This window comes from Rutilus rutilus, assembly GCF_951802725.1.
Source record: "Rutilus rutilus genome assembly, chromosome: 14".
Taxonomy (NCBI): domain Eukaryota; kingdom Metazoa; phylum Chordata; class Actinopteri; order Cypriniformes; family Leuciscidae; genus Rutilus; species Rutilus rutilus.
In genome coordinates, this window is record NC_140219.1 from 32254936 (window position 1) to 32277780 (window position 22845).

Here is a 22845-nt window from a genome sequence, read left to right on the forward strand (position 1 = left end):
AACCAACACTATCAGATCACACTTTTCTTTTTTCATTTGACTGTTATAAATCAATAACAGCAGACAAACAAAATTTATAGTAAACATATAAGGGTCAAGAGTCCAACTAAAGCAAACACTGATCGCCACTGATGGCTTACAATTTGTGATTTTCTCCTTCAGTGATTCTGCTTGTTAATATCAGGTGTCTTCAATAATGCTCAATCAACACTAAATTAATCACTTAATTATATCATTAACTTTAACACTCTTGAGTGTTAATTTAACACTCATATTTTAACACTTTACACTCTTGAGTGTGGACTCATATACACTCCCAGGAGTGTTAATTTAGCACTGGAGTTTTTGCTGTGCCGCTCCATCTGAAAGCAGGTGATGGCGATTTAGTACTAAACAAGGAACCGGCTTTACTGACGAGATGCGCATAACAATCTCGCGATATATATCGCCCAGCCCTAGCAAGGAGGCGTGAATCATCATGAATATTGATTGTTTCACACCTGAGAAAGACAAAGACCCTCCCACAATGGCCCTATCAGGTGGGACTGTGAGGAACCTTGAGGAGAGATTTAAAAAAGAATGACTTTTTGATGGTTTTGATTTATTTACAACACAACACAATCCAAAGATACATTAACAAAGGACAAAAAAGCACATTATTTAACACACTGATCTAAACAGAGACTTGAACAGTCACACACCTATGTGCCATTCCTGAAACATAGTGCATACCTGTCATTTCCAAGGTGTTTGTTTTGTTTTGTTTTGTTTTCATTTTACCATGTTCATTTACAGAGACTCATGTGCATGTTTAATCTAGAAGCCAGTCAAATTTTAGCATCAGAGAAGCTACTGACATTAAAAAAAAAGACAAAACCCATCATCAGAAGGAGATTTTAGGCAGAATATCATTCTTGTAGGCATGCAGTTTGTAACTCACACCTCATTATCATCTCTGCAGACAGAGGAATCTTTGCAGAAAGAGGAATCTTTGCAGACAGAGGAATCTTTGCAGAAAGAGGAATCTTTGCAGACAGAGGAATCTTTGCAGACAGAGGAATCTCTGCAGACAGAGGAATCTTTGCAGACAGAGGAATCTCTGCAGACAGAGGAATCTCTGCAGACAGAGGAATCTTTGCAGACAGAGGAATCTTTGCAGACAGAGGAATCTTTGCAGACAGAGGAATCTCTGCAGACAGAGGAATCTTTGCAGACAGAGGAATCTTTGCAGACAGAGGAATCTCTGCAGGCAGAGGAATCTTTGCAGACAGAGGAATCTCTGCAGACAGATGAGTCTTTGCAGACAGAGGAATCTCTGCAGACAGAGGAATCTTTGCAGATAGAGGAATCTCTGCAGACAGAGGAATCTCTGCAGACAGATGAGTCTTTGCAGACAGAGGAATCTCTGCAGACAGGGGAATCTTTGCAGACAGAGGAATCTCTGCAGACAGGGGAATCTTTGCAGACAGAGGAATCTCTGCAGACAGATGAGTCTTTGCAGACAGAGGAATCTCTGCAGACAGAGGAATCTTTGCAGATAGAGGAATCTCTGCAGACAGAGGAATCTCTGCAGACAGATGAGTCTTTGCAGACAGAGGAATCTCTGCAGACAGGGGAATCTTTGCAGACAGAGGAATCTCTGCAGACAGAGGAATCTTTGCAGACAGAGGAATCTTTGCAGAAAGAGGAATCTCTGCAGACAGAGGAATCTCTGCAGACAGAGGAATCTTTGCAGACAGAGGAATCTTTGCAGACAGAGGAATCTCTGCAGACAGAGGAATCTTTGCAGACAGAGGAATCTTTGCAGACAGAGGAATCTCTGCAGGCAGAGGAATCTTTGCAGACAGGGGAATCTCTGCAGACAGGGGAATCTTTGCAGACAAAGGAATCTCTGCAGACAGGGGAATCTTTGCAGACAAAGGAATCTCTGCAGACAGATGAGTCTTTGCAGACAGAGGAATCTCTGCAGACAGAGGAATCTCTGCAGACAGAGGAATCTTTGCAGAAAGAGGAATCTCTGCAGACAGAGGAATCTCTGCAGACAGAGGAATCTTTGCAGACAGAGGAATCTCTGCAGGCAGAGGAATCTTTGCAGACAGGGGAATCTCTGCAGACAGGGGAATCTTTGCAGACAGAGGAATCTCTGCAGACAGATGAGTCTTTGCAGACAGAGGAATCTCTGCAGACAGAGGAATCTTTGCAGATAGAGGAATCTCTGCAGACAGAGGAATCTTTGCAGACAGAGGAATCTCTGCAGACAGAGGAATCTTTGCAGACAGAGGAATCTCTACAGACAGAGGAATCTTTGCAGACAGAGGAATCTCTGCAGACAGAGGAATCTCTGCAGACAGAGGAATCTTTGCAGACAGAGGAATCTCTACAGACAGAGGAATCTTTGCAGATTTCCTTAATGCCAGGTAAAAACAATATTTTACATACAGTAATTAAGTATACACCCTGATAGCAGACCAACATCGAAACAACATTGATGATTCTGTTCCTGAAACAATAACAAATCAATCTTGCTTTAAGCACAACAGGATCTTAAATATATAGAATACATCTTACTTTATTTCTATGCCGGTGAATCACAGGGGCAGTGATCCATTCTCTTCTCTGGCCATTGGAGTATCTTAATAATCATTGGTTATTATTAGTGCTGTCAGTTAAACGCGTTATTAACGGCGTTAACGCAAACCCATTTTAACGGCGTACATTTTTTTATCACGAGATTAACATTCTTTTTGGCCTAGCAAACTTTGTAGTTTTTTTCACATGCTCACACACTTGTTTGAGCTTCTGAGCCGGTCAAAGAGTAGTAGGCTAAAGGGGGTCGCACACCGGACAAGAAGCGCAGCGCCGCGTCTTTAAAATTTGAACACATTATTCTCTATCAGTGTCCGCACACCGGCGGCACCATTCGGCATCAGTCCACGGTGCCCAATAACGGCTCAGGACCTTGTTCAAAATTATGCCGCGCCACGGAGAACATGAAGGATCATGTGACACTGAAGACTGGAGTAATGATGCTGAAAATTCAGCTTTTATCACAGGAATAAATTACACTCTACTGTATATTCACATAGAAAACAGCCGTTTAAAATTGTAATAATATTTCACAATATGACTGTTTTATTTTTTTTTTATTTTTTTTTTATCAAATAATTGCAGCCTTGGTGAGCAAAAGATACTTCTTTTAAAAAATCTTACCGATCTAAAACTTTTGACCGGTAGTGTATTTATTTATACTGTATATAAAATTATAAGTGTTATGTTTGTGATTTGTATTCATCATGTAGGCTATCTTCTGATCAATAAATTAAATCAGAATGATTTTATGATGTCAAATAACGGCCTTATTTATTCAGAAACACAAGAATTTTACTTTTCATTGTATTAGTCCAACAAAAACATAGCTCCCTAAATAAATAAAACTTACTGGGTGGGCCAGGACCATGGGAGGTTGTTGCTGCTGACTAGTGACTGTTTACTGGAATCACACACTAAACAAAGTCTAAAGTTAATAATATACAGTAAGGGTCAAGAGCCCAACTAAAGCAAACACCCATCACCATAACGGTGGCTTACAATTTGATATTTTCTCCTTCAGTGATTCTGCTTGTTATCATCAGGTGTCTTCAATAATGCTCAATCATCACTCAATTAATCACTTAATTATCTCATTAACTTCAACAATCTTGAGTGTGGACTCATATACACTCCCAGGAGAGTTCATTTAACACTGGAGTTTTTGCTGTAAATGCCGCTCCATCTGAAAGCAGGTGAAGGCGATTTACTACTAATCAAGGAACCGGCTTTACTGACGCGAGGCGCATATCAATGTCATGCGATATATCGCCCAGCCCTAATAGACATATGACAGAAATAAAGTCAGTCTGGTTAGTAATAAGTGAGGCTGGTAATTCTGTTTGTGGAGTTGTTTAATCCTCCTCTGCTGAGATCTTCACAGATTTAATGTCTTTTTATCTTCATCTGATTTAATTTAAGGCTGTGGCTGAAGTCAGTTGTAGTTCTACTGTTTCTCTTTCCTTCAGTGATTCTGCTTGTTAACAACAACAACAACAGGTGTTCATCACTAATGCTCAATCATCACTCAATTGATCACTTAATTGTCTCATTAACTATAACACTGCTTCAGTGTTACTTTAACACCATGTAGAGTGGGACCATATGTGCTCTGAGCAGTGTTAATTTAACACTGGGGAATTTACTGTGAAATGAGTCATTCTGTACTCACGTTCAAAAGTTCAAGGCGGCAATCCAAAACAGTGAATGTAATAACCATACAGACAATAGTTCACCTAAAAAATGAGGTGACACTATCGCTGGCATTCAGTGCACATACGCGAGTCATCAAAAGAAAGTGCATAATCAAGTGCATGGCTTACTAATTCTGCCTTTTGTGTTCCACAAATGAAAGTAAATATAAGTTTGTAACAAGGATGAGCAAATAACAAAGTTTTTGCTTTAAGTTGAATCGTAAAATCTTCAGTGGTAATATTTTACAAACTAGTGCTGTTTTCTCTCTTTCAGATTCACCTGAAAACACAGAGAATTGTGTAACTGGAAACAGCCTCTGTGAGCAGTCGACTGATGGTTTTGAATCAAATGATTCAATAAAGGTGAACATTCACAGAAAATATTTAGAGAGGTTTTAGTCTTGTTTTATATTAATGCCATTTTCTTCCATTATCTGTGCAGGGGGGTTTGTTGTCCATCATTCTGCGCAATTGTTGAAAAAGAAAAAACGTCACGTCGCAATATTGGAAATATTTGCGTTTTAAACCATGAAGGCGAGCACTTTGCCCGAGAGTTATGTCGGTGAAGAAATACTATCAAATCCCATTCAATTATTCACTATAGAAAGTGAAAGTAAAAACTGACCAATGAGAGCTGAATCTACTCAACATGTTCTGATAATGGTATATAGGCCCTACCTTCATTTATTTTCTTAATATTTCTCCTGTGGCCCATGGTGAAAAAATGAGAATTATTTTGTGTTAAACATGTTGTTTTTTAAATGAGGACTAATATAACATCTTCATCGATGTGCGTCGGTTATGCAGTGATGTGCTATGAAATTATTGCGGAGCTAATTTATTTTAATATTGATTTGATAATAAAAGTAGCCTCAATAATAATAATTGTAAGTAACAGACCTTATGTTTGATTGTGATTCATTAATTCTGGATGTGCTGGCGGTCGTTCTATGTGTGTGTGCAATGTATTTTCCCCTCGGGGCTTGCCGTAGATAGTCAATTAAGGTCATGCATTGCGTACTTGGGGTGTCAGGGTCTTCGGGTTTTCCTCTCACAGTGTGTGAGACGTTTAATTAGCCTGACTACGTCAGACTTCATACTTCCGCTCAATTTCATTTCGCTTCTGTACTCAGTCTGAGACAGCGTAATAGCTTTCCGTTTTCCTCCGGCCTGAAAACAGCCGGCCAATCAACGAACAGAGGGCGGGCTGAGAGCCGTGACGTAGACACTGATTGTACCGTGGTGGATGCGTAGATTTACTTCACATAATCTGCAAAAGTCGTTCACAGCCATGTTCACTCCGGTATTTCGCTCGATGGTTTAGTTTTTGCATCATACATGCGTTTACAGTGGAAGTTAGATGCGGCTGAGCATGCGCATAACACACGCCATAACCAAATGTTATGTGATTGGCTTACGGGTAACCAATGATTTTAAACTTCAGACAAGCGCCCCCCCGCGAGAAAGAAAACACTTTTCAATTATGCCATGCCAGACTCTGTCTACAAAGCAAAGCGAAGTAGCAGAGTTTGGTATTACCAGGCTAACGTTTAATAGCCTAAAGTCGAGAACAGTTCAGACAGTTCTCGTTTATTGTTATCTTATTCACAAAGTGTTTAGGCGAACCCTGCACGAACACTCAGTCACATAATCATCATTCAGATCAAATCAAGTCAAGTCATCCTCATTTATATAGCGCTTTTAACAATGTAGATTGTTTCAAAGCAGCTTTACAGAGATAAATGTATAATTTAAGGTAACAGAGATTGTTTGGCTTTATAGCGGTTCTTTAATAAAGTTATTTTCCAGCTAAAGTTAGTTTTGATTGATTCGCTTCCGTCGCAACGATCATTCGTTATTAAGTTAGGGGCCGCTAAGACGACACCATTCTCTCTGCACAGACTTTAAACGCGAACCTGTGAGAAACGCTGATGGCGATCACATGAGCATTAAGAATTGGTTCTATAGTTATAGATCACCGCAAGGGGGGCTTGAGATCATCTTAATTGGTCATCATCATCATGGGTTGGTCTTAAGTAGCTTCATTATTCATAGGTGTGGTTTGGGCGTAACGTGAAATAAACCAATCAGAGCGACATCTCACATTCCCTTTAAGAGCAGACGCGCTTTTTCCTTGGCGTATTGCTATTATAACGGCGGATTTGCCAGGCGCGCGCCAGGAGCGGTTCACAGCCAAGGAGAGCAACGCTCTCGTCACGGCCGTAAAAGAGAGAGAAGTGACATTGGGGATGGAGAAACACACCCAAATTAGCTTCGGTTAAACAGGCATATAATAATGTGGGTAAATGTGTAAGCTAGATGTATGCTTTTATAATAAATTGTCTATCTATCTATCTATCTATCTATCTATCTATCTATCTATCTATTGTTTGTAATAATATGATTTACAAAAATGAAAACTGCTGCTTCTGTGTAGATTAGAGAATCAAAGTGTATGCGCGTTGTGCACGCTATACATTATGGTCAAGCATGCGACCTTAAAATAGCATAATGAACAACGGGCAACGCGCCACTGACTTTAGACTAGGTTTTTTCTGGCCATTGTTTTATGGAACAGTAAAATAGCACCAGGGATTGTTTGCGCCGGAACACGCCTCCTTTTTTGCGCTGAACCGCCCAGGGAGCGCAAGTTCATTCCCTAGTTTAGCAACGTGCTTCTGTGGAGGGAAAAGCGCACTTTGCGCGGGTGCAAAATAGGAATGAAACATGCGTCGGTGTACAAAGTCAATTGCGCTGGGTGCAAGATAGGACCCACAGTGTTTATATGAGTTCACACTCTGAATGTTATAAGTAACCAGAGGTGGGAAATCCAGGGCCCAATGAGTAGAAGTCCTGCCATATGTTTATTCCACCCATAAACTCAGTCAGCTGATTTCACTAATTAGTTCTCTCTCCTGTCTGAATTAGCAAATCCAGGTGATTGGAACAAAATAGTGAGGAGGACTTTTACTTTCTGAACCTGGACGTTACACCTCTGCATAGCAATGCCACATGTCAGCCAAGAGCAAAGAAATAAACCAGAACTGGACCTTATCAAAGCCAAAAAAATAGTAATTTCAGCCACAGTCAACTAATGGAAACACTAATCACTGATATGGTGGCTTCAAATGACACACGTTAGAGTTAAATCCCTGTTAATTCTCAATAAAACTTTTGTAGATGTCTGACAGAAATAAAGTCAGTCTGGTTAGTAATAAGTGAAGCTGGTAATGCTGTTTGTGGAGTTGTTTAATCCTCCTCTTATGAGATCTTCACAGATTTAATGTCTTCTTTTCTCTTCAATTGATTTAATCTGAGACTGTGGCTGAAATGACTCCATATTTAATATACACAGATTTTGTGGCTACGATAAGGTCCAGTTCTGGTTTATTTCTTTGCTCTTGGCTGACATGTGGCATTGCTATGCAGAGGTGTAAAGTCCAGGTTCAGAAAGTAAAAGTCCTCCTCAGTATTTTGTTCCAATCACCTGGATTTGCTAATTCAGACAGGAGAGAGAACTAATTAGTGAAATCAGCTGACTGAGTTCATGGGTGGAATAAACATATGGCAGGACTTCTACTCATTGGGCCCTGGATTTCCCACCTCTGTAAGTAACACTGAAGCAGTGTTAAAGTTAATGAGATAATTAAGTGATTAATTGAGTGATGATTGAGCATTATTGAAGACACCTGATGTTAACAAGCAGAATCACTGAAGGAGAAAACCGTAATTGGTATGTTACCATTATGGAGATCAGTGTTTGCTTTAGTTGGACTGTTGACCCTTAAATCATTAACTTTAGATTTTGATTGGCTGCTGTACCTGAGTTGTAACAGCCAGATGAACAAAGAGAAAAGGTGATCTGATGGTTTTGGTTGTGTTTTAATATAATCATTATTTCACAATAATTTAACCTGAATCACTGAACTCCTACAGAGTCTAATTTCTGAGTTAGGTTTACTTTATTAATTATAGCAGCACATGTCTGTGTGTGCCTGAAAAGAACACCTTTTAAGAATTTTTTTTTCGTAATTGATTTGATCATTTGGATTTCATTGAAAAGGCTAAAAATGTCATGCTCAACAAGGACAGTGCTGTTAAAATCCATAAGATAAACTTAACTCAAAATATATTCTCAATGAGTTCACTGATTCAGGCCAACTCATGATTATGTTAAAACACAACCAACACCATCAGATCACATTTGCTCTGTTCATCTGGCTGTTATAACTTAATTACAACAGCCAAACAAAATCTAAAGTTAAAAAAGTAAGGGTCAAGAGCCCAACTAAAGCAAACACTGACCACCACAATGGTGACACTTTACATTAATTTTCTCCTTCAGTGATTCTGCTTGTTAACATCAGATGTCTTCAGTAATGCTCAATCATCACTCAATTAATCACTTAATTATCTCATTAACTTTAACTCTGCTTCAGTGTTAATTATAACACTCTGAGTGTGGACTCATATAAACACTGAGCAGTGTTAATTTAACACTGGGGATTTTGCTGTGTAGGCTCAAAGGGGGAGATAAACCCATGAATGTCATATTAATTGTACTCAATGAACAATAAACTTGGTTTAATACAATGTATTTTACTTTTTAATCTTACTTCACCTTCAAGTTTAAAATAACTTTTAAAAGTATAGACACAATCACATGGCCTTTCACATTATCAATACTGAATATGAATGCATGTGAATGAAACAAAATTAAATAAATCTATTATTATTGTGTCTATTAAACAGAGAGAGAACATCAGGAACTGCCGACCGCAGGAAAAGACTAAAAGTGAAAAAATACAGCACCTGTTTCACAGACTTCATCTTCACAGGAATGACAAACTGAGAGCTGCAGATTTTCTTCAGATAACTGAACATTCATTACAGTCCCATGAGTCCTGCGCTGAAGAGGAACTGATTCAGACTTTCCTACAAAAACTACTGATGATGGACTACAAAGCAAGATACATTAATGTTAATAAGGCCAATGAACATGATAAAACACAACAAATAGACACTGACACATCTGAAGACATTGGTGATATATTCCAAGCAGTGTCATTGTCTAACAAAGGAACAAGTCAGTCTGATCGCATTCACCCGATGGATGTTCAGATGGCCATGTTTCATTGTGCTGATGGTTTCCTGAAGCAGCTGATGGTCACTAAACTGTCCCAGTGTCAATATGCTCTGCCTTTGCTTGTTCCTGATCCATTCACACAACAGATTGAGTTTCCTCTCTGGACATTCAGACAAATCAACAAGAGCTGGAAGACGAGAAACACCAACAATGAAACCTCAAGTCAAACCCAGACGGTCTACAAGGCAGAAACTCCAATGGTGTCTTTCTTCAGGTTTGGCTCTGTGTCCTCATCGAAGTCTCATCTGATGAACAGTCTGATCAATGAGAAACACAACACGTTCTTCCACAGGAACTGCCCAGGCAGCAGCAGAACCAGAGTCCTGATGGATGGAGTGGTGGAGATCGCCTGGTTCTGCCCCTCTGGATCATATGATGATAAATTCACTGACTGTGTTGCGTTCTGTAATCTACACGGTGATGCAGGAGACCATGAGAAACAGCTGGAGATCCTCACTGAAATGGCCTCAGTCAATGTTGTTCTTCTACCAGGACTTCAGAAAAAAGACAGAAGTGCAGAAAAGATCCAGAACCTGTTCAGAATCACAACGCCGCTTATTTGTCTTTTTACAGAGGATGAATCTACTTTAATGAAGATGAAGAAAGGGAAATTTAAGATTGGTCTGAAAGACAGAAATCAGTCAGATGTATCTGAAGAACTCAGAAAAGCTATAAATGATTGTCTCTCAGAATCATCTTCCACTTTTAAACTTGAAGATGTGTCCAAACGCTCAGACATAAGAGTAGATGAGGAAGATGATGATGACTGCAGGAGAGGAAGAGAAGCAGCACAGGAGATGATGATTTTATTGGAGAAGAAAGATCTGACAGAAATCAAAAAATCATTTCTGCCCTGTCAGGGGGAACTGTGGCATCAGTGGAGTCAGAAGAACAAAGAACTACATCGACCTAAAGGAGATAAGATAGAAATGGAAACAAGTGAAAAAAAAACAGAAATGAAGAAAATCCGTAAACAACAGCATGAATGTGACACCGGTGAGTTTATGAAACGGTTTAATAAAAAAAATAAAAAAATAAAAACTGACCGTGAAAAGATGTTTTTTCTCAAATGGCTCAGAATCCTCTTGGATGAACACTCATCTGCTGACCTTTCTGCTCTTCATCACAAGTATGATGAAAAGTGGTCAGCAGTTTTAAAACTGAAAGACAAAAAACCTGAACAATTCAAAGCTGAACAAACTGAACTTGAGAGAATATCTGAGGATCTTCAAGCTGCAGCCTTTGGTCTGGAACACATCATGAGGGAGATCAGTCAGATCTATGAATCATGTAAATCTTTGAAAAAGAGCAAGAAAGATCTGCAGTTTCACTTCTCTTCTCTCCCGAGTCTTGCAGCAGAGATGATGATCTCTGGATTTCCACTGGAGCTGATGGATGGAGATGCTGCTCATGTTCCTCTGGTCTGGATCTCTGCTGTTATAGATGCACTCATTAAGAAACTGGGAGACAAGAGAGTCTTTGTGCTGTCAGTTTTAGGGATTCAGAGCTCTGGGAAATCCACCATGCTGAACGCCATGTTTGGACTCCAGTTTGCTGTCAGTGCTGGCAGGTGCACCAGAGGAGCTTTCATGCAGCTGGTTAGAGTCTCAGACGAGATGAAAACACAGATGAACTTTGACTATATTCTGGTTGTTGATACTGAAGGTCTTCGTGCTCTAGAACTGGCTGGAAGATCAACAAGACATCATGACAATGAACTGGCCACATTTGTTGTTGGTCTTGGAAATCTGACATTGATCAATATCTTTGGAGAAAACCCATCTGAGATGCAAGACGTTCTTCAGATTGTTGTTCAGGCCTTCCTAAGGATGAAGAAGGTAAATCTGTCTCCCAGGTGTGTGTTTGTGCATCAGAACGTTTCAGACATCACAGCTGGAGAGAAAAACATGGAGGGAAGGAGACGACTGCAGGAGAAACTGGATGAGATGACAAAACTTGCTGCTAAAGATGAAGTCTGTGATGCAGAATGTTTTAGCGATGTTATTAAATTTGATGTTCAGAATGATGTGAAGTATTTTGCTCAGCTCTGGGAAGGAAGCCCACCCATGGCACCACCAAACCCAAACTACTGCAAGAACATTCAAGAGCTAAAGAAAACTATTATGTCTCATGCATCAAAATCACATGGATTAATGCTGAAAGACTTAAAAGATCGTATTAAAGATCTCTGGGAGGCTTTACTGAAGGAACAGTTCGTCTTCAGCTTCAGAAATTCTCTGGAGATTTCAGCCTACAGAAAACTGGAGACCGAATACAGCAAGTGGACCTGGAGTCTTCGCAGAGCCATGATGGAAACTGAGAACAAGCTACACAACCAAATAGAAAATAAAGCAATTCATAAGGTTGATGAAACTAATCTTCAAGAAGAACTGAAGAAGACAAGTGAAGATGTGAAAAAATCAATGTCTGAATTCTTTGAGAAAGACAAAGATAAAGAGATACTGATTCAGTGGAAAACATCATTTGAAATCAAAATCAAGGAGCTTCAGGAAAACATTGTGAGAGAAACAAAGAGGAAATTAAATCAGGTTCTTCAGCAGCGAGACCTGAAGAAAAAGATTGATGATCAGAGGACACAACATGAAAATGCTCTATTTGAAAAGAGCAAAGAACTTGCCTTAAAACTGAAAGATAAACCAAATAATGAAAAAACACTGAATAAAGAGTTTAATTTCTTTTGGAAAGAGAGTGTAAAGAAGATAATCTCAAACACTCCTCCAATCAAAGACATTGATGTAATGAGAGATGTGAGAGAGATCCTCAGTGATGCCTATGGAAGTGTTTCTGTCGATCAAAGGATCGAGAACAGTGATGTTTTATCTGTGCCCAGTTTTTCAGATTATGTACAGGTAAAAAAATCAAGTCGATTGTTCACAAATCTCTACAGGTCAGCTGAGAAGTTTGTTTGCGGTTCTCTGTCAAGAGAGGATGAAGTTCAAATAAGATCATTAGTCACAGACGTTGCTCAGCATACAGACAAAGAGATTCAATCATTTAACATTTCAAAGATGGGCTACAATAAGAGCTGCATTCAACAAATCACAGGTTACATCAAGGCAAGCATAGTACAACATGAGGAAGGACCAGTGAAATATGTGTTCAAGAATGAATTCTTCAGGGATTTGGTTCTTTCCATCTGTAAGAGAGCAAATAAGATGATCACTGACCAACACAAAATGTTCAGGGAAGCCAATGATCCTGTAATATATGTTGAGAAGAAGAGAGAAGAGTACTATAGTATTTTCCAGAAATACTGTCATGGAGCAACATCAGCTGCCATTTTTGGTGAGATCATCTGTCAGAAACTTAAAGAGCCCACTGAGCAGAGTGTCTACAAGAAGACTGCCAGAGATCTGACAGATGAAATGAGATCAAACTGTGAATCACTGAATGGAAACAGATCAAATCTGGAGAAACACATCCTGAAGACACTGACAGAAGAGGAGGATTTTGTCAAATACATGAACTACATTCATAATCCCAGAGATCACTTCAAGAGTTTCATCAGAGATGAAGTCAGTCGGTACATCACTGATAAGTTCAGTGTCAGTGTTTTACCCAAGATGAAGGAGAACATTGAACTCCTGCAGCAGAAGATCATGAAAGCAGCTCAAGAATCTACTAAACATGTTCAAGTGAACACAGGAGATGTTGGTTTGTGGTTGAAGAGCTTCACACAGCAGCTATCAGATTTGCTGATCTTCTCTGAAAAAGACTTCAGTGGAGTGAAACATGACGATGTTGATGATTTCAACCTCCTAGAAGAGGTGATGAGACAAAAACTTCCTGCTATATTATTGGACATCAGCAGTAGATTCAACATAGACACATTTAAGGAAAAACTGGACCTCAAGGAGAGACCAGATGAGCTTCTGATTGATCACTTCTGTCAGTGCTGTTGGGTTCAGTGTCCGTTCTGTAAAGCCATCTGCACCAACACCATAGAAAACCATGATGGAGATCACAGTGTTCCTTTCCACAGAGTGAATGGAATTAATCGAATCTATTACCATCAAACAGAGAATCTCTGTGCTGATTTTTGCACCACTTTAGTAACAAGTGGCAAACGCTTTCTTGTATCTGATGTGTGGTTTCCATTTAAAGAATACAGAAGCGCAGGAGGAGTTTATGCAAAGTGGAGCATCACCCCTGATCTCTCTGAACTGCCCTACTGGAAATGGTTTGTGTGCAGATTCCAGAAAGATCTGGAAAAGTATTATAATAAAACATTCCAGGGTCATGGTGAGATTCCAGATGAATGGAAAAAGCACGAAAAACATGATGCTATTCAGAGTTTGGATACATGTTTTGGAGCTGATAAAAAATAAACTAACAGAAAAAAAAGAGTAATCTTATGTACACTGTAAAAAAACAAAAAACAATAAATGACTGTCAGTTATGGCTGCCAATTTGTGCCAAACAAAAACCGTAAAATGAATGTAGAATATCCTAATTTAAATAAAGTGCAAAAGACAAAATAATTTTGATTAAACTTTTTAACAGAAAAACAGTTGTTTTACAGGTATTTTCAAAATTTTTACTAACAAACACAAACTGTAAAATTCGAATCTCTTGCAGTTAATGACATAGTTGAATTAATGTGACTATGTCACTGCATCAGCAACTACACAGTTACAACAGTCAGTTAAATAAAGCCACATGCAGCATAACATCAATTAGTGATGTGTCGTTCATGAGCGATTCGTTCATTTTGAACGAATCTTTAATATGACTCGGGACTACCGAGTTGTCTCAGAGAGTGATTCGTTCATTTTGTGTTGACCGCGCATGCGCATTACGCAACATATGGGTCAGTGATCTCGTCAGTGACTCGTCTGTGTCTGACTCTGATCTGTCTGCTGGGCCGGAAACAGAAACGATTAGTTCATCTTTCGAGTCTCGAGTTTGGGTTCGGGTCAGAGTCTTTCGTTCTTCCTGTCAGTCCCATAGAGACTATGCTGTCAGTAGCGGAAAGAGAAATGATTAGTTCATCTTTCGAGTCTCGAGTTCGGGTTTGACCGGGTCCGAGTCTTTCGTTCTTCCTGTCAGTCCCATAGAGGCTATGCTGTCAGTAGAGGAAAGAGAAATGATTAGTTCATCTCTCGAGTCTTCGGGTTTGAGTCCTTCTTTGTCACGTGACTTGTCACCGTATTAAATAGGCTACTAATTCACAACCTTTTTACAAACAATTGAAAATTTTCAGTTAATATCATAGACATATACAAATATGGGAAATATTTTGACTATTCAAGTATAACTTCACAAATTCAAGTCAATTAGACTATTACTAATTTTGAAACAACTGTAGTTTATTTTTCTCTATTGAGTTGTTATATGATTTTTTTGTCCTTGTGTTATTAATGAATAAAAATCTGTTTAAAAAATTGAAATGAAGTGTTATGTATTTTGGATTCATGCCTAATTTTGAGTCATTCACTATGTTTTTTAGTGTGATTTTTGTGATTTTTTTAGTCACCTAAAGTTTGAAACCTACACCTTTGTAACATAGCAGTGTTTGCTTTAGTTGGGCTCTTGACCCTTATATCATTAACTTTATAATTTTTTTCGGCTGTTGTATCTGAGTTACAACTCTCAGTTGAACAAAGAGAAAAGTTGATCAGGTGGTGTTGGTTATGTTTTGACATAATCATGATTTGCAATTGCAAAATCTCATGTAGAGAATTATATCTATTTTGTTGATTACAGCAGATCTGTGAAACTACAGCAAATGATTTTCAGCATTTTCAATATAATCCAAAATATTCCCCAAAAGTTGTTCTGATCAAAATACTTTGAAAATTACTTTATTTAAACACACTGACATCAATAATCAGCCTGTGAATCTCAACAATGGTGACAATAATAAAGCATGTTGCAGTGCATTCTGGGTGCCACCAATCAAAACTCATTCATAACTCCCATCATGCATTGCAATATGAATAAATTATGATCTGAATTGTCTTAGTAATTTCCTTTCCCTAATTGAATATTATGTTTATCACCATTGTTTAGATTCTTACACTGATTCTTGATGTCTGTGTGTGCCTAAAATAAAGATTTTTGTTTTATTAGAAAACTTTTTAAAAATCCTTTAGATTATTTAGAAAATTCTGGATCTTATGCTGTAGAATCACAGTGATGCTATAATCAACAATATACATTTAAGTCAGAGATTAGACTCTAAATGTGTTCAGTGATTCAGGTCAAATTATGATTATGTCAAAACATAACCAACATCACCTGACCAACTTTTCACTTTGTTCATCTGAGAGTTATAACTCAAATATAAAAAAAAAGCCATACAAAATCTAAAGTTAATGATTTAAGGGTCAAGAGCCCAACTAAAGTAAACACTGATCACCATAACGGTGTCTTAAAAAATTTGATTTTCTCCTTTGGTGATTCTGCTTGTTAACATCAGGTGTCTTCAATAATGATCAAACATCACTCAATGAATCACTTAATTAGCTCATTACCTTTAACACTCTTGAGTGTTTATTTAACACTCATATTTTAACACTTTAACACTCTTGAGTCTGGAGCCATATAAACTCCCAGGAGAGTTCATTTAACACTGGAGTTTTTGCTGTGTAACACAGCAAACGTTTTTTTCCCCATCATCTTTAAACTATCGTTACATTATATGATCACACTCCTATTCATGCAAAGGCTTTTAAACCATTTAAGCGCGATAAGACAAAAGAGAACGCTCTGTCTGTGAATGTCCTGATGCACACACGACATGCAGAAAGACGCACAACAGTATCGTGCACAGACAGAGCGCCGGAAGAGAGAGGTTATAGTGTAGCATATGTCACAAGATATATCCAAGACCAAGGTTTATCCAAAAGGTATATCCAAATGTATATCCATATCCAAAGGTGTAGAAATTTTAATTCCCAAAGTTACAAAGTCCTCGGGAAGAGTTCAGCAAAAAGCGTCCACACGGTTACATCCCAAAAGTTAGAATGACAGAATTGAAGGATGCACAATGTCTCCTCAGGCCACTCCCACACCATGACCCTCCCACACCGGCTGGTGAAGAGGTGTGGGAAAAGACGACAAACAGTTCCCACGCTTCGCACAGGACAGTAGGAGGGGTGTTCATATAGCCCACGCCTACAATCTACAAACATTAAAACGCACTCCTCTTGAAAGCTTACCTCATTCACGCATCATGTCTCAAGGAACTGACTCTTCTTCATCATCATTCCAACCCCTGGGAACTACTGACGGATACATACCAAATGGATTACCGGATGCAGCAAATGGATATCCGCAGAAAAGCATCGAATGGCTAAATCAATTTTGTACAGATCTCGGATATCCCAATCTGGCGTTCCTCACAAGCTATGGAGTTGCAACACCTGCCGCAGTCGCCGAGGCCCATGGCACAACCGAGGATGAGGTGGACGGATGTCTCGGGGGCACAGGTCACCGGATTATCAAGGCTATTTTGGCTGTCATTTTGGAATTTTTGATCGACAAACGGATGAAAAAGAATTGCGACGGCTGTACCGTTGACCATCCTTCTCAAACAAGACACAGCTGCTTGTTTGAACCTACTGCATATTATTTTTATGGATGTTTTGAAGAGATCAGACTGAAAATCCTCACACCTGAGTTAAAAAACATATTAGCGCAGGCAGTACGGAGGCAGACCAAATCTACAGAGGATTCTGGGGGCTGTTGAGGCAATTTTATACGAACTCAGAGATGAGATGTACATAGTGGAACAACTGACCTCGATCAGGGACAAGCTCGTTGATGAATCTTGCGAGGAGATAATTTACTCGGCCGTGGACCAATGGAAACTCGTCACATCTGAAAACCCTGAGATTACCCAAGTGTGTAAATGGGAAACTGCTGCACCGTCTGGATTACCAAATATTTGTTTAAATCACAGGTTAAATATGAAATATCAAACCTCCTGTACAAGATTATTGATGATAATCATGCAACAAATACTGACATGACTGTGGATGATACACGTTTAACGAAATTAATGATTCATATGAATACTGTGCGGAAATTATCGAGCGACTGGAATAATATGGTAAACATATCTGTCAGCCATAACTTCACAGCATGTACGACTGTCAAAAACATTCTCGATCTAATGCCTGAGTGCCAGAACTCTCTTAGAATAGGAAATATTGTATGTCTTTGTACTTATGTAATTGATGTCTGCAAACTGTTAAGAAAAGAGCACCAGGATGTTTGTAAAATTATTGATTTACTGCTTGAACACATCCTGGAGAGAAATTTTGAAATGTGTCTAAAATTTACTTTGATGTTTGGATGATATATAATTCATATATGAACAAACAATGACAGATTTTTATATAAAATCTGTCATTGTTTGTTCATATATGCCTTGTATGCTTGTAAAATAAAAACGCAACAACATTGTAACTTGGCTCATTATTGTCTGAAAACTCACAGCGACGACATGTCTGAACTAATGAAAAAATCTACTATGACCCAGCGAATTCTGGTGCTTTGGGGGGTAAAAACAGATTAAAACAGGCTGTGTTACAGGAATACGGTGTAAGATTATCTGATAAAGACGTGAGTGATTGGCTGTCCAGCCAAGACACATACACTCTCCATCGAACTGCACCAATAAATTATAAGCGGAACCGTGTAGTGGTGTATGGGAAAGATCACCAGTTCCAGGCAGATCTAGTTGATATGTCTGTATACTCGAAAGAGAATGACAATATCAAGTTTATAATTACCGTTATAGACGTTTTTAGCAAGTATGCGTGGACAAGGGTATTGAAAAATAAACGGGGCCGGAAGTAGTTAAAGCTTTTTTGTCTATTTTGAGAGAAGGACGAGTACCTGTAAAGCTGCAGACAGATGAGGGGACAGAGTTTTTCAATAAGCATTTTCAACAGTTGACAAAAAAATATAACATACACCATTTTGCAACAGCAAGTGATTTAAAAGCGAGTGTAGTCGAAAGTTTTAATAGAACTTTAAAAGGACGAATGTGGAGGTATTTAACAGCGGTGAATTCCAAACGCTACTGTGATATATTGCAAGATCTGACAGGTGTATAATTCTAGTTATCACAAATCCATTAAAATGCGACTGTTGGACGTGAATAAAGAAAATGAAACTGTGGTGTTTAATAATTTATACGGAAAAATGCGTAAAGAGACACCAGTCTTTAAATTTGCCGTAGGAGATATCGTCAGGGTATCTAAAGTCCGGAATATATTTGCCAAAGGCTATGAACAGAATTATACTGAAGAATACTTTACTATAAGTGCGTGTATACCCCGAAATCCAGTCGTATACAGGATACAGGACTATGATGGTGAATTAGTAGATGGTTGTTTTTATGAGCAAGAACTCCAAAAAATTATTGTGAGTGATGATAAATCGTTTAAGGTAGAAAAAAATTTGGATAAACAACGACGCGAAAAAGCCATGTACGTTCTGGTGAAATGGCTTGGATGGCCTTCAAAATTAAATAGTTGGATTCCTGAAAAACAGATGATTGATCTACAATCTCCCTTAAAACCGTAGCGAAAGCCACAGACAATGTCATTTATCCAAAAACATCTAACATGTCTGAGGAGGAGGGGTTGTACGTCACGCTCCCGTGCAATGCATCTGCAAATGTTTACCCCGAGAATCGCATATCTAATTACAGAACTAGATTGGCAAGAGCAATACATTTAAAAGGATTATGGGAAGTGGCGTTGGTTGAGTTTCACTACCCAAAAACTTGGCACACTTTCAACGAGGAAGACGCTGCTTTTATTATTGAATGCGATCAATGTTTGAACATCGATGAACGTAGCAAAGTGCGTGGGGATCTTAATATTCAAACTTTCCGGAAAGCCCTAAAAATATCTACGAATCATAATAATATAAAACATGGCTCTTTTGAGGATATTTCAGTATTACTCAAGGAAATAAACGCAACCCTTCCACCACGGGTGCAGCTAGGCTATGATCATATAAGGAATAAGATATTTCTGGATTATATCGTATGGCAATACCGTTTCTAAGAAGGGGTTTCAGTATAGCAAAGCCGCACATAAAAGCTGCGGCAAAAAATATAGTAAGTGATGTAGTTACCAGTGCCTTGTCAAAGTCATTTAATAATGATAACACTGAGGGACAGAGCGGTCACTGTCTTATGGTCATGCGTAGAGGGTTAAAGCCACCTGGGACCCGTATGAGGAGGGGGCGTGGTCACGGCGTAAAGAAGAGTACACGCGTCACTAAGAAATGCCCAGTTGCAAAAAGCAGACGAAGAAGCCGGACGAAACGTGTAAAAAGATCTACAAGTTTGAAAAGACGAAGCAACACTATCTTCTAAATCATGTCATTGATTCATGCAATGTCAGACGAATGTATTAAATCTGAACTGGATATTTTTACCTTTCCTTTAACTCAAACAGCTATTGAGAAAAACACTTATGTGGAAATCCCGCCTGTGTCTGCGATTAATGATGCTTCTCCGATTGAATTTTTCATCGCAGGGACTGGTGAAGATTACACCGATCTGAATAACACATTATTATATACTCGTGTGAAAATAACTCTCCCAAACGGAGATGACGCGCTGGAGCTCCGGTGGGGCTGATTAATTACCCGGGTTCTAGTATTTTCTCGCAAGTGGATGTGTCTCTAGGAGATCGGCTAGTGTCACAATCATCCAGCACGTATCCGTACAGGTGTATTCTTGAAATGCTCATTAATTATGGAAAAGACACCCTAGAGAATAACTTTTCAGCAGGATTGTTTTACAAAGATACTGCTGGTCATATGGACACTACGGATCCGGCAGGTGCGAATGCAGGACTGACAAAAAGAGCTGCATTTACAGATGGGAGCAATGTTGTCGAGCTACTGGCTCCGATACACAGCGATATATTTTTTCAGCCGAAATTACTATTGAACGGTGTAGATATTCGTATTCGTTTAACTAGAGCAAAAGACGCGTTCTGTCTTATGCGCGGGGACGCGATCGATTATATACTAAAAATAATCTCCGCTTCTCTCTTTATCAAAAGAGTGTCTGTCTCCCCTTCTCTTCGTTTGGGCCACGCCCAAGCTTTACTGTCGGCCACAGCAAAGTACCCTTTTGACAGGGTATGCGTGAAAAACTTTTCTATACCAGCAGGTGTGCGCGTCTCAAACCATGAAAATCTCTTTCTCGGGACTTTACCAAAATTCATCGGTAACCCTTTATTTTACAGTCCCCTAATTACTAGGTATTTACCTAGTAAATACATGGTAAGTTATAGTTGGTTATTGGTAATTACCACAGGTAACAAGTATGTAAATGCAGAGAAACTACAAACTAATTACTAGGTATTTACCTGGTAAGCATTTGGTAAATTATAGTATTTTAGTGTGTAATTACTTAAGGTGATTAGTATGCAATTACAGAGAAACTACCAGGGAAAAAAACACCACTGTTAAATATCAACTCAACAAAGTACTGTGTACTTGTTACCTGTTTAGGTTGGTAATAACTCCGATTTAATTGTGTACTTCCTCAGAATGTAGGCAGACTATTTTTAGAAACACCTCCAGTATTACTCATCAATTCAAGTTAGGTTTGTAGTTATCCTAGGGTTATGTTGGTAACAGTCCATGTTTATTTATTACTATCTTGAAATTAAGACGTAGTTTCCAATAAATTACCTTGTCTTACATAGTTGTTGTTCATTGCTACACCCATTTATAGAGGGTTTATCAAATAATTTACCTTACACTTACCTGGTAACTACCCCGCAGGAACAGTTTTTCATAATGTCATGGAACATCTTAAATACTGGGTATGTTCTTGCAGATGTTTTTACAATTTACTCAGTAAGTAAAGTGCAACTGTACTGTAAAATGAAGCCTTGTTTATTTCCATGGTATTACCGGAATTGTACCATATAACTTGATCATTCCCTTTTCCATATAGTCACATTTTTTTACCTCATATGTCCTGCAACGTTACCAAGGAAAACATGATAATTTACGCAGTAAGTAAAGTGAAACTGTACTGTAAAATGAAGCCTTGTTTATTTCCATGGTATTACCGGAATTGTACCATATCATTCCCTTTTCCATAGTCACATTTTTATTTTTATTTTACCTCATATGTCCTGCAACGTTACCAAGGAAAACATGACAATTTACTCAGTAAGTAAAGTGCAACTGTACTGTAAAAGGAAGCCTTGTTTATTTCCATGGTATTTCCGGAATTGTACCATATCATTCCCTTTTCCATATAGTCAAATTTTTTTACCTCATATGTCCTGCAACGTTACCAAGGAAAACATGACAATTTACTCAGTAAGTAAAGTGAAACTGTACTGTAAAAGGAAGCCTTGTTTATTTCCATGGTATTACCGGAATTGTACCATATCATTCCCTTTTCCATAGTCACATATTTTTTTTATTTTACCTCATATGTCCTGCAACGTTACCAAGGAAAACATGACAATTTACTCAGTAAGTAAAGTGCAACTGTACTGTAAAAGGAAGCCTTGTTTATTTCCATGGTATTACCAGACTCTTACCACATCCTTTGCTACTGCTTAAACATTTTTGAAATCACAAACTTTTACCGTGTGTTCTGCAACTTAACTAAAACATTCCAGCCTGGTCTCATTGTTAATACGTAGTATTAACACGTAATTTTCAAAGATAGAAAACTACATAGGCTACAGTTATGAAGAAAAACAACATACGTGTAATCACAATAATTTATTTATTGCGAAAATGTCAAAACCGGTACCAAAAGTCGTTCACATGACGATGTGTTGCAGTCACAGTCCTCTCTTTCAGTATATAATAATTTTGAATGAGGTACAGAGCAGAATTTAAATGATTAATCCAGGAAAATGTTAATCCGGCTTCGCTCTGTGTGAAGGCGCGCGCTTCTCCATTTCAAATATAGTTTACCGACTGAAATACGACATGTCGCAATCTGTGACGAACATAGACGAACAGGCGAGAGCCAATGAGCGTTTGATATCACTGCCGTAAAACATGTCGTAACGCTTCTTGAGGGCGCAATTTTTTAATTTGAATTCATCAACGAGCGCGGGTCCGCGGGATTTGACAGTTACAGACTGCGCTGTTGTTAAAGCCTGTGGAATGGAGATGAAGATCACTCACTGGATAAAGGGCTGAATTTGGATCTCTTTTTTGCAAACGTATGGATTCTAAAGATTTGGATTATATCAAGTAGGCTATAATAAAATTGATGTCTTTTGTGAATTTATGTTGGGTTTTGGTGTATTATTGTTCTATTGGAAAAAACACATTTTGTGTCTCACTGTAAATAAACTAAATATTAAAATGGTTAAACGATTAAATAAGGTACTTTTAAGGTTTTAAAGTGTATTCTTGTTTAACTGCATGTATGCT

The 22845-nt window shown here is 38.5% G+C and overlaps 1 protein-coding gene across 2 annotated transcripts in view; it reads left to right on the forward strand.

Moving 5' to 3' along the window:
* Positions 1 to 14911, forward strand: part of LOC311303450 (interferon-induced very large GTPase 1-like) — a 48886-nt gene extending 33975 nt beyond the window's left edge. For both annotated transcript variants that reach the window (XM_084429951.1, XM_084429950.1), the window contains 3 exons: positions 962 to 2417; positions 4555 to 4643; positions 9033 to 14911. In XM_084429951.1, coding sequence (XP_084286077.1) covers positions 962 to 2417; positions 4555 to 4643; positions 9033 to 13775 — 6288 coding nt within the window. In that variant the 3' untranslated portion in view covers positions 13776 to 14911. The remainder of the gene's footprint in view (positions 1 to 961; positions 2418 to 4554; positions 4644 to 9032) is intronic.
* The last annotated feature ends 7934 nt before the right edge of the window (positions 14912 to 22845 follow it).